Source organism: Thermobia domestica, chromosome 18, assembly GCF_964235325.1.
Source record: "Thermobia domestica chromosome 18, izTheDome1.hap1.1, whole genome shotgun sequence".
Lineage (NCBI taxonomy): Eukaryota > Metazoa > Arthropoda > Insecta > Zygentoma > Lepismatidae > Thermobia > Thermobia domestica.
In genome coordinates this window covers 70,545,653-70,559,293 of record NC_137471.1, presented here as the reverse complement: position 1 = coordinate 70,559,293, position 13,641 = coordinate 70,545,653, and the positions used below count along the sequence as shown (strand labels likewise).

General features: G+C 36.0%; 1 protein-coding gene across 1 annotated transcript in view; it reads right to left on the bottom strand.

The window, feature by feature from the left end:
- LOC145676060 (uncharacterized) overlaps positions 1-13,641 on the bottom strand; it is a 1,660,834-nt gene that overhangs the window by 40,608 nt on the left and 1,606,585 nt on the right. Inside the window, exons 17-18 of the mRNA XM_081746923.1 lie at positions 3,659-3,805; positions 1,465-1,768 (exon numbers count right to left, since the gene is read on the bottom strand). Coding sequence (XP_081603049.1) covers positions 1,465-1,768; positions 3,659-3,805 — 451 coding nt within the window. The remainder of the gene's footprint in view (positions 1-1,464; positions 1,769-3,658; positions 3,806-13,641) is intronic.

Sequence of the window (13,641 nt, the reverse complement as noted above, 5' to 3'; positions counted from 1 at the left end):
TCCTGAATATTTCGTGATTTTATAGAAGAAATAGTAGTTTTCGTTTGCACAAAATTTAAATGTGAAATTATAGAAGTACTGCAGACCATGCATAATGCATGGCGTATCAAGAGTTCAGGACTACAGACCACTTCGTATTTAATAAAGGCAAATAAAAATAAAAATAAGGAAAGTTGTTGGAAATAGGTGCTTTTGAATCTAAAATAGTGATTTTTATACAGTAGTTTGTTAGTAGTTTGGGCTCCACGCTGGTGAAGTGCCGTCCTATATTAAATGAAGAAACAATTTTGCCAGTAAAGCAAGCAAGCTGTTTTCTTGCAACCTCATTATACCACAATATAGTATTGTTCAGAAACGGACTCGAGGTGTTCTAAATTCTCTTACACAATACACATTACTTGTGTCATTTTTCTGTGCCCTTACGTTCAATTCAAAAGCTTGCTGAAGTTACAACGTTTCTTTTTCATTTATCATTAATCTAACATAGGGTGTCTTACTAGTGTAGATCCCCAACGGCTGTTGCATTTAGAAAAGTTCGAGCATTTTAGATTGAAAACCATTTATTTTTAAAAGAATTTTCTCTCTTTCCATTTTCTTGTGTATCTTTAGTCACAACGGAGTTGGCCTATGGTTCCAGACTTTTGAAACACCCTATATAATAAAAAATTAAAAAAAGGAACTTTAATTTTCTGCAGCAAATATCTAATAATTAAGATATTGTTGCTTTATCATTTATATTTTGGTTAAATATGATATATTAACTTTTTTTTTTTTTTAATATAAAGCTTTCGTAGTTCCATAGATTAGATCTAAAAAATAAAGTGAAAAAAGCAAAAGATTGCATCTGTAGATTTGGTTGAAATTGATTTATTAATGATAGGCAAATCATATGAGCATGGAGTATAAAATGGCAAAAGCAGGTAAGAGCGCCGAATTCTCTGTTACTTTGGGGGAGAGCATTCAGAGATGTATCTAAGAATATATACATGAGGGTTTTACGACAAACTGAATTAAAATTATGTCAAATATAGTATATTCATAAAATACATATAGCAATAATAATACTGTACATATTTGCAAAAAGATACTTGGGCCCACATTAACATTGGGGGATCGGCGCCCTCGAAAGCAGGAAGCCATTTCAATGATAAAGGTAACTTCATCACAGATATAAGGCTTAATGTCATTTATCCCTAAATTTAGCTGAATAGAAAATCACACTTTTCTAAATCAAGTTTTCAGCAGATACAGTCTTTTATTTTTGGACGGTAGAAAATATTATTTAATTTTCAAACTTTTAGGGATATGGAGTTGAATAAAATTCTGGAAAACGTTTGAAAAAGACAATCTTAATTATTATTTCAGACACTTGTCGATTATTTTAGATGTAAACATACATATTAAATAAATGAAACACATTTATGCACTGACAAAAAATATATATACGGTATATTCTCAACTTACAGGAGTTACATGTGTTGTTAGTAGTACCGCATATACACCAGGTCTGTCACATTCACATCTCGTAATACTGGTATTGCGTAGCTTAAGCTTGCAGGTGTTAAAATCCCACAGATAAGGAACACTTGTTAGTGTAGCCAATCCACATGTAGTATTCCAGTCTCGACTGTTGTATTCCTTTGTAAAATGATCGAAGTCAATTGATACTTTAATAGTACCCGGAATAATTCCAATTTTTCGTCCTTCTTTGCTAAATTCCACTGTCACAAGTTTAGAGTTGAACTCGTGCTCAATTTCCACACCATTACTGAAATACAAGAGAGAGAGGAAAGAAGTAATTTAATTGTTGACGTGTAAATACTGTGTTTCAATATATATTATCGTTGGAATATATCAATATATATTATCTCAAAAAAATATTATTTTGAGTTAATACTGGTACCTGATACGATTTTTACGAGATCTACCGATCAGAGGGAACGGAGGCTTCATTCCTTAAGATATCGTGCCAATGAGAAAACAGAAGTAGATTTGCCCTATCACGAAAAGGCATGGAGTAAAGTAAAATAAAGTAATGAAATTTGGGTTATTCCAGCGACGGTATTGGTATTACAAACATATAGTTAATTAAATTTAAGATACGCCTATTGGTTATTCCATCGACGATATTGATCTTACAAAAATATAGTTAATGAAATTTGAGACACGCCTATTGGTTATTCCACCGACGATATTGGTCTTACAAAAATGTAGTTAATGAAATTTGAGATACGCCTATTGGCTATTCCACCGACGATATTGGTGTTTGTAACGATGTGTTCATTTAGAGTTTTAAAAAAATAAATATATAAAATTAGCTTCACATCATAACAGCGCCAACAGCGGAATTTGGGTGAACTACCTTCCCACGTTGAATTTCTGCTTGTAGGCAAAGCACTTTAGCTGTTGAATCCCAAGGTAGAAGTCTGAGAGATCCTGAGTTTAGAATTTTGTTCGAAATGGGTAAAATCCATTAATAAGCAACCAGTTATTATTTTGTATCTTGAAGGCAAAGTTCAGAAAATTAAAATTTTAATGAATGATACTATTATATTCTAATAATACGATTGAGGATCGGTATATGAGTGAAGGAAGTTATGGTTATTAGGTGCTACGTTTAAAGTTAACCAAGTTTGTGTTTCCATTTGATCGTGTAATACATGTTCTATGTGAAGTTCCATGCCCAGGGTATACAAATAACAAGGAGGAATGTTGTTTTCAAAATATTGGTGAGTTAATTACTGTATTTATCAATTATAAAAAATAAGTTTGATATAATTTACTATGAATTGTTCATATTTAAAAATTCTTACAGATGATATGTAATTTTTCTAGTAAGTTAATGTTATGTCCTTAATTGCTGAAAATATATTTGTCTATTGAAGTAGCCTCTTTGGATGGAATTCTTTATCGGCAGTCATTATATGTATTTCTTTACTGATTTTGTCATAAATTTGATGATTAGAACAACGAATATTATTTTCCCGATTAATCATACTATTAAGTATATTTATGAGTAATAGCTGCAATCGTTCTAATAATTTTTCACGTTATTTAGAACTCAGGATTACTATATATTTATTTAAAATTGTTTGTGCTTTAACCCACAAACGCCCAAGACCAGTTTTATTCGTTAGCAACTGCATTGAACAATACCGTGTTACATCGAAAACCTGAGAAGAAAACTGGACGAAATTCGTACAACAAGAGAACGGGTAGTGTGCCTGAAGTGGAACAACGGGCTTTCGGCTAAATGAATGATATAGCCCATGTAACGTAGTGAAAAATAAAGTGGGTCACTGGTGGCACAAGGGGCGTTTGTGGGTTAAATATTAATTTCGGAACCTGCTATTCGTATAAGTGTGGATGTGCCCGAAGGGTACATTTGTTCTACCTAACGACGGCTCCATTCAATCAACTGTGCAAATAATGGGTGGAGATCGCGTTACAGGTTACAAAAATATAGTTAATGAAATTTGAGATACGCCTATTGGTTATTCCACCGAGATATTGGTATTACAAAAATATACTTAGAAGTTCATTTTATTTGTACTGATTGTTGCAGGTGATGGTCACAGAAGCTTATATATATTTAATATACACTGTTTATACACACTATGATTAAAATTGTAATTTTTAAAAAAGCAAGCATACTTACTCAAGCTTGGTAAGATATCGTAAAGGAAGGAATTTTGATATATTCCTATATACCGTAATGGCGACAACAAAAGTAGTATTTCCAGTTGGATCAGCTGCATACGGTTCAATGTTGATGTTTACTTTATCCGTAAACCACGTTGGATTGCTGTATGAAGAAATATTTTTAAAAGTAAGCATTATATTAATCATAAAATAAAAACTTTAGTTCCAATTATAAGTCATTCATCAATATACTTAGTTCTTAAAAGTTACAGTTACACAGAATATGTATATAATTTATGAACTAATAACAAGACATGTATAATTAGCAAGATCAGACAGATATAAGGTTAAATATAAGCATATGACGAATTGAAAAGATGGCCAACTTAATCCCTTATCTATTTTAGTGAGTGTTTTTATATTTTCAACAAATTTCTTTTCGTATTAGCTAAAATAAACTGGTAGACAAGTAAAAAGGATCACACATAGGAAATTTCGATTTCGTCTGGTTGATGTCAACCGTTGGAGGACGTTTGCTGACATCTAACGACGAAATATGTAGAGTATCGAACGGATGTAAGTCACGGTTACTTGTTAAATGCTAACGGTAACGAAATTCTCCTAGATAATTGCTCTAGATATTTATTGCAAAAAAATCAAAAAGTTAAGAAAAACACAAATTCTGCACCAAAACGAAAAACCACCGCATCGGCAATCACCACAGAACTGAGTACACCCTCACAAAACTTATGTGCAAGAAAACAGTCCGTCAATACCTGTGTAAGGTCAAGATCCATGGCAAGGTTGCTATACTGAAGCCTTCCATCAGTAGTACAAATACTGCCAAGCGGGTTCAGTGGTGCCAGAAGCATAAAATCTGGACGTTGGATGATCTGAAACGTGTCATATTCTGGGATAAGTCTAGCTGCATTGTTTTCCAAACAACAGGGAGAATGTTCATCTGGAGAAGCCCGTCTGATGCATACGACCCAGATTGCTTGGTGCTCACAGTCAAACATGGAGGCGGATCCGTGATGGCTTCAGGTACAATATCGTGCAGACTTTGGTCCCACTAAATGTTCTAGAGGGTCATATCACTGCCAAGGACTATTGGATCGTTCTGGAGGACCATTTGCCCCTATGGTTCGATCACTTTCTTGGACGGTGGTGCAATGTTCCAGGATGAATACCGACTTGTTTATACTGCTAAACTTGTCACAGAATGGTTCGACTAGCATGACAGCGAGGTTGAACATGTGCCCTGGCCCGCTCAATCGCCAGACCTCAACGGCATCGCCAGATCTCATTGTCTGTATGGGGTTTGTTAGAGGAGCGAGTGAGGAAACTTTACCCTCCAACACGTGCACGTGCTGAACTTGTCACTGCTCTTCAAGAGTAGTGGATGAAAATTCTTCTGTAAACGGTGCAGAACCTTTATCGATCCTTCCAAAGTCGTGTTGTTGCAGGAACTGGCCGCCAAAGGCGAAATACAAATTATGGCTTTCTATCAGGTGTTTCAGTTTCAATGCCCACAACCTGTAATTCGTCATAACCCGTTCAGATGCTAATGGATTTACTCTGTTAACGAACCTGGTCAAGATAACGAAATAAAAGAAAAGAAAAGCAGAATTCCAAAATTCGCTTCGGTTCAAAAGTTATAGTATGCATTAACGGACAAACATAATTTGCCGTTAAAATGTTAACAAATTGACTCTATAAATATAATCGGTAAGATAATCGCTTTAGCTATCTACCGGCAGAAAGGAATTTAAATTGTCGCTTCCGTTCGAGAGTTATCATGAGGAGTTATATTTGAGCTTACAGACGTACTAACATCACAATATTATAGGTTACACTTGCGTGATCCTAATAAATATTTCATTACACTGTTACGTTTGTAGTAGCTTCATTATTCACAGGTAGAACAACGACTGTTAAGGTAAAATAATTCGCTCAGGGTAATCTCATTGTCTACTAAGTATCTGGGGGTAAAGTACTGTCATGTTATTTATTACGCTTGTATTTTGTGAGTGTTTTGATTGCCGCTTAAAGTAAGTCTATTGTGATATGTATCACACATTTATGTATAATTGCAATATTAAGCATATTTTCGTGATCTGTAAATAAACAGTGCACTGTTTTAAATATTTTAGTGTATATACATATTTTAGTGCAAGTTTAATGTGAAAAAGTTAGATCGAACCCTAAAATTACCAGTCATATGATCAATATTATATAGTCAACACGTTAGTCATACTCGTTTACCGGTTTCTCTGAGGTCATTCAGTAATTCTCCTAAGGTTGCAGTATCTCCGGACACTGCTCCGGATACACAAGGGTCTACGGGGTAACGAACTAAATGTACAGATTCCAACTAATTGATTAAAATAATTATCTGAATGATGTTCATGTTAGCTTTGAAACTGCGTTGCTTTAATAAAAATAAATTCTGACCAAAGCAAATCACTTTTAATAAATAACAGCGTTACAGTTTCGGCAAGTATCATTGCCTTCATCAGACACATTATTAAATAAAATCTAAATGCTACAGCTTATACATATCTCAGCAAATGGGAAGAGGTCGCCTGTAAGAACCTATGCGATTTTTCCTTTCATTTTTAACAACTTTTGATTGCATACATATCTCAGCTTTTAATGGTCCATGCTTTCACTTTTCTAAACATTCAAATTTTAATTAGCACATCTGCGTTATTGTATATATATCTCTAACTTTAATAAGGATTTTCTAAACTTTAAATGGGGACCGCGGTAGCTCAGTGGTACAGAGTTCAGGTCTGGCGCATGGAGTTCTTGGTTCGATCCCAGCTCGCGCCAAGTGAATTTTGTGGTGAACTAACACCATGTTTGTGAGTTTTCTAGGGATTCTCCGTTTCATTCCACCATTTCCTTCATTTCCCATCACCGTCTCCTTTAGCCTAGCCGGCATAACCGTGGGTCGTAAAACTTCATGATTTCATTTAATTTTTTCTAAACTTTAAATGAAAAACACACCTGATTTATCTTTTTCATTCCTTTTTCCTCTATTCAAAATCATTTTTCTTAATTCATCAGTTTCTCTCCCTCTTCTTCTCTTCATATTCACTCCGGCTCTTTCCACTTTTCTATAGTGTTTCTTCTTTCCCTTTCAAATCCTTCCACATCTTTCCAGTCTATTTCTTCTCCTGTTTCTCTTACGTGCTTATATACTGCGTTATCATCACTCTTCAATCTATAACGTTTTCTTCTATTTTATCCTCTCTTCTAACCTCTTTCCTGTTACCTTATGTAATTCATTTCCCATTTTCACATCTAATTTCTATACACTACTCCTTTCTCGTTAGTTGAATCTTTCTTTCTTTTTTCCCCCTTCCTTTTCACTAAAATTAATGCTCTTCTAGTCGCTTTCTTGTATGTCCTTACTCTTCCTTTCTTCAATAGTTTCTTCAGAAATTCTGTTTTATCTCCTATGCTTTCTATTCCAAAGGAGTTATATGTAAAAGAAATATTTTTTTTTTATCGTAACTAAAGGACAAATTTAACTTCTTTTCATATTGTTGTGTCTGTACTAGCACGTAGCAACAACATTTAATGCTTTGACAAAGTTGGAAATGAAACTTAAGATAAATATGTGTAGAAATGGAATGCACAATAAGTTTCTTATTCTGTAAGATCAACACTTCATAGGAAGGACAATAATAGTTGCAAATTATGAAGTAAACTTTTCGAAAAAGTAGAAGCACCAAATCAGTTCAGGCTTGTGTATAGCCCGCTCCCTCCAGTTCTTTATCACCGGAACTGGAAGAGTCACTACTACTACTTATATCGAGAACTGAACCCAACCAACTCCTGCGGGGCTTCTAACCCGTTCCCACTACTACTATTGCTACTAACTACTACTACTATTGCTACTGCTACTACTACTACTGCTACTGCTACTACTACTACCGCTACTACTACTACTACTACTACTTATATTAAAAATTCCTTACCACAAGATTTAAGGCGGATTTTCATGCCCGCGTTAGAACGGAAGCATCACATGTAGCGTATTCACCGTAAATTATTTTCGTTTTCATACATCCGTGCGTGTATTGCGCCAAATTACTACTCCCTAGCTAATGCGCATGCGTAAAATAGAAAGTTTGAGACTTCCGCCATGTTAGTCAGTGAATACAATAGTGTACGCGCGCTACTTCCGTCAGAATTGAACAAATTTCTACTCTGACGCAAGTGTAGCGCGCCATCTCCGATGCGTGATTTCATTGGCTGTTTAGCACAATCGCTCGCAACTCACGGAGGTAAAGGACACATGAAAATACGCCTTTACATCTTAAATCTTTATAACATGCAATTCCGATTCATTATGAACTAGTATGAATCGTTAGAATCACTATGATTCGTTAAAAATCACTGGGGGGAGCGAGCTATACTCAATCCTCAGTTCAAAATCATGAAGTATATTCTTGCTATACCAGCCAGAACGAGTGTTTAGTGTAGTGAAATCTTCAAATGGTAGATGAAATATGTACACAGAACTTATGGTGGCACAAAATTTTTCTTCAGATGAACTTTCTAGATTCCTACTAAAGATTCTGAAAAGTTCTAAAGATTCTTCTTGTTGCAGCGAGCAACTCCAGAAAGTATTAATGACGAGGTAAGTGTCCATAATCACTAATTTATTTTTACTTAGTTTAGTTATTAGTAATAGCAAAATTCGTGTTTAATTATTAGTAATGGTAGTGTTGGTGATGTATTACGATGGAAATACAGTAAACATGCAAACATCTTCAGTTTTAACCTTGTGTTTCCAATTAGGTAAATGCTGCTAGTCTTCGAAGCTTGCCCGCAATTCAATTTTTCAACACTATACCCTTTATACAACTTAAAGAGAAATATTTCATTCATTTCTATTATATACTATTAGACTTGTAGCCAGGAAGAGGCTAGAGTGAAGAGTGAACATTACCCCCACTGCTTTAAAAAAAAGTACGCTGTAAAGAATGTTTAAATTGACTCACAACTTTGTATGAAATTCTTACAATTTGTTTGCACAATTAATTTAATTGAGAACGCTTTGCTCATTCGTGCATAAAATGATTTACTTCTTGTTAGAAGCACCAAAAACTGTATTTCCCATACTACCTAAAAAGGTATGTAATTAATTTTTTTTAAAAAAATATTTGTATATTAATGATGAACTTCCGTAATCTTCGATTTGTGAACCGTAATACTTTAATTGAGTCAAATATGGCATCAGTCAACAGAATAAAACTTTTAGAAAATTACAAGAAAACGAAGGCAACAAAAATTACATATTTGCAATATGTTTCTATAGGATGTACATGTACATTTAGAATGTACATTTACACATATACTATGATATAATTAATTACTTAATTCCAAAATAGCTTATTTATTTTACTGATGCCCTTTTAAAAGTTGTGTTCGCTCAAAACTCATAATTTTGTGTTTTTCTCGTATTGAAATAAAATTACTCGTACGTGGAAAGTAAATGAAATACTTTGCAAAGTTATAACCCTGAAAATTGTCTTTTTGCCTTTAAAAATAAATAAATAAAACGAAGGTTTAATCATGTCCATCTTCTGGCACTAAATCACCTACAAGTTTGTTCAAAATATCAACGTAAGACACTTTTTGTTAAGTGCAAGGGCGCCGATCCTGCGGGGGGGGGGGCGGTTCCCCAAAACTCATGTGGGCCCCACTATTATATTTATGAATATACAATATTTGGTATAATTTGAGTGCAATTTGTCTTAAAAATCTTCATATACTATATACCTTCTGCATCTGAATGCCCCCCTTCCCAAATTTACAAAGAAATCGGTGCCCTTGCTATAGTGCTGTCCTGATATCGTTCATTTTTTTTATTACTTTGTAATTATTACTTTCTTCAGGGTACGCAAATTGAAGGGGAAGTGTTACAGGCTTACATGTTTTCATTCTCATTTAATAATTATGTTTCTTCAAATCGTTGCTTATGTTATGCCGTGACGTAATCTTTTAACTAAGATTTGTATACAGAATGATACAGTTTAATAATTCAGATGTAAACTTTACCACCTTTTCGCTTTTATCTTATTTCTTCTGATACAGGATGTATTTTATAGTAATCTTTTCCAAAATAGTCCGGTAGCCAAAGGGGTAAAATTTAGTGAACCTGTAAATGCGGTACGCCCAAAGTTTTTCCGCTGTTTCTTCGCGATTTTAGTGTGTTAAACAAGAATCTGCCAGGTGCCGCTCTGTCATTGTTGGGCAAACTGAGATATGGGCGCCTGAAACTGGGAGTGTCTTTAAATCAAGCTACGCCACTATTTTTAGATATTTCCTTCAATATCTCAGAAACCGTTAATCCTAGAACAATCAAATTCGGTATGTAGATGAATAGCGTTAGGATATTGATGATTTTGCATCTTTTTTCTGTATTAGTATAAACATTGCTCGTTGCGTTATAAATCCTGTTTTATTAAAAATAAATAATTTAAGACAAACTTGTTTGTGCATTTTTTTTAACAGTTTTTTGGGCATTTTACATGCATATTTAGTATTTATTCTTACTTTTAACTGCATAATTCTCAGTTTTCTTATAAAAACAATAAATTGAAGCAGAATGCTTCCGATTCTAGTTCCAAAACTCGTTGGAGTAGGCGTGGCCAATGTCCGCAGACTGCAGTCTCTGGCGATTAGTCACATGAAGCGAAGGAGTAAGAGTTCAGTGACCTTGGCATTCACTGTTTTGGTGAGCTGTTGGTAGACGCCTAATTCTGCAGTTTATCTGGTTAAAATGCCGAAGATAAAAGAGAGTACTGCTTCCAAACTTAAACGATTTGTGAGTAAATTTGGAGGTGAAAACAGATGGAAGTGTTCTCTACTGCAAGGTGTGTGATACGGCAGTTTCAGCCGAAAGAAAATTTACCGTTGAACAGCATGTTTCAAGGGATAAACACACACGGGGACTTAAGTTACGTGCGAAACGAGAGGCAAACGCCGCGAAACAACTTGTCCCGCAGTGTGGTACATCCAAAAATCATTCTGTTTTTTTCGAAGATTTGTCCGAAGCATTTATTTGTGCTGACATTCCGTTGAACAAAGTGGACAACATGACATTGCGTGGCTTTTTGGAAAAATACACTTGTAAACCCCTGCCTGATTCTTCCACATTAAGGAAGAATTACGTGAACAACCTTTAGGAGAAAACAATGCAGTGTATTAGACAAGAAGTGGACGGAAAGAAAATATGGGTGTCCATGAATGAAACGTGTGATTCGGAGGGACGAAATGTAGTGAATGATGTTGTTGGAGTGATGCAGGAAGGTGGGCCGGGTAAAACATTTCTTTTGAATTGCGAAGTTCTGGAAAAGGTCAATTATTCCACGATTAGTAAGTTAGTTGATAAATCAATGCATCTCTTATGGCCTAATGGCGTCCTTTACAAAAACGTGCTGCTCTTTGTGACCGATGCTGCACAGTAACTTATATGGTAAAAGCAGCGAACTCGTTGCAGGCACTATATTCGAAAATGATTCACATTACGTGCCTCGAGCATGGTTGCCACAGAGTGGCTGAAGAGATACGTGTGCAGTTCCCTGATGTTAATAAACTCATAGGAAGTGTAAAAAAAGTGTTCACTAAGGCTCCATCACGTGTAGCTGCTTTTAAGTCTGAGCATCCTGAACTCCCTCTATCACTTAGCCCCATTCTTACCAGGTGGGGAACGTGGCTAAAAGCCTGTAAATACTATTGTCAAAACTTCGAAGCTGTGAAGAAAACGATTGCCTCTTTCGAACCCTCCGAAGCTTCCGCGATTCGAACTGCACAATAGATACTGGCCAATCCTGAAATTCAAGGTAAGCTTGCGTACATTCAATCTAATTTTGGATTTCTACCAGGTGCGATTACTTCCTTAGAGAAATCTGGAGAAAAGTTGACAACTTCAATTGGCTCAATCAAAAATGCAGTAAGTGCATTAGAAAGTGTTCCTGGGGAAGTAGGACTGGTACTGTCAAGAAAAATGACAGATGTATTGAAAAAAACTCAGGTTACCATGTTTTGTGTGCGGTAGTGGACACTCTTTCAGGCAGAAAATTTGTACTGCCCAAATTAGAAAGTGATCTAGGAATAAGTGATATGGTCTATTTCGAATATGCTCCGGTGGTTTCTGTAGAAACTGAAAGAACCTTTTCAATGTACAAATCGTTATTTGCAGTCAACTGCCATGCATTCCAGTTCGAAAACCTTCATACGATTTTCGTTGTTTATTGCAACTCAGTGCATAATTGCAACTTAGATTTTTAGTGCATAATTGCATTTTTTATTTTGCATTTTCCCCGCATTTATAGTGCAATAAAGTCCTAACCCTATGGATGAATATCAATGTCTCTAACATTACCCCATCTTCAGTTTGAAAGAATACAATAAATGCCAGCAGTGTTACCAGGTTCAAAACTAAATGTTAACGTTTATTATTTTATTTATTTTTGAACCCGAATTGTCGTACGTCCAAAGTTCTTTTGCTGTATCTTATCGATTTGAGTGTATTAAGCAAGAATTTGTCGGGTGACACTCTGTCATTGTTGGGCAAACTGAGATATGAGCGCCTGAAATTGGGAATGTCTTTAAATTATGTTACGCCACTATTTTTAGACATTTCCTTCAATGTCTCGGGAATCATTCAGCAATTATACTCTTTTCAAAATAAGAAACGAATTGGTATTTAGAGGAAAACTGTTACTCTGTTGCCACATCATGAGAAAATGAAATGAAATCTTTGAGTTTTACGTCCCACGGTTATGCCGGTTAGGCTAAAGGAGACGGTGATTGTGAGAAATGAATGAAATGGTGGAATGAAGAAAGTGGGAGGAAACGGGAGAACCCTGAGAAAACCCACGCACACGGTGTTTGTCCACCGCAAAGTTCACTTGGCGGGGGCTGGGATCAAACCCGGGACCCCATGCACCAGAGGTGAACGCTCTACCACTGAGCCACCGCGGCCCTGCCACATCATGAGTATGCCGCTAAGGCGTCCTCTATAACTCTACCCTCTCTAATGAAAAAGAGTTATAGAGGACACTTCAGTGGGATACTCATTATGTGGCAGCAGAGTTTTTGTCTATATGTCAATTCGTTTCTTATTTTGAACAGAGTATAACATGACAACTGGAAAATCAGACACAGTAATGACAACAATGATGGAGGCGAAACGACTGAGGAAGCAGGTCAGCAGCATGTAGTTTTCACAGCTGATCAGGCTCTGTATCGAATTGCTGTTGATATCATGTGGTCTTACCCGTAGGAGTTAATGAATTTCACTCTTAGACTTGGTGGAATGCATACTCTAATTAGCTTCGTAGTATTTGTTGGGGTTCTCATGGCAAATAGTGGGATTGAAGAAATATTATCATGTGCATTTTGAGGTGTTAATTAAATGTTGTCGGGAGAGAAAAGTAGTATTGGCTGCACTTTGCCGAACTTTTTGGCCCCTGGGTCCCTGCCTCAGGACCCATGGTCCCTGGCCGGGGTCAATGACCTAGGGGTACATAGGACCACCCCCTCTAAATTTTGGCAGGGGTACCATGGCCCACCCCCTAAATTTTGGCAGGGGTACATAGGACCACCCCCCTTAAATTTTGGAAATTGCCAAATCTAAAAATTTGGTATGGTAGCCTAGGACCATAGTATGTACCTCTATCAGTATTGGGTGTCTATGTCGTTCCCTTTCATGGGTAAAAAATTGCCAAAAAGTCAAATTTCGGGGGTTTTTGACCTAATTTATCCCCTTGGATGAGGTGTTATTACCCTATATGGTTATATGGGCGTATACAGGGGTCCATTCCCTTTCATAAGACATGGGTATATTAATGCACCCCTTGAAAAATTTGGGAGGGGTACCTTGGCCCACCCCTTAAATTTTGGAAATTGCCAAATCTAAAAATTCGGTATGGTAGCCTAGGACCACAGTATGTACCTCTATCAGTATTGGGG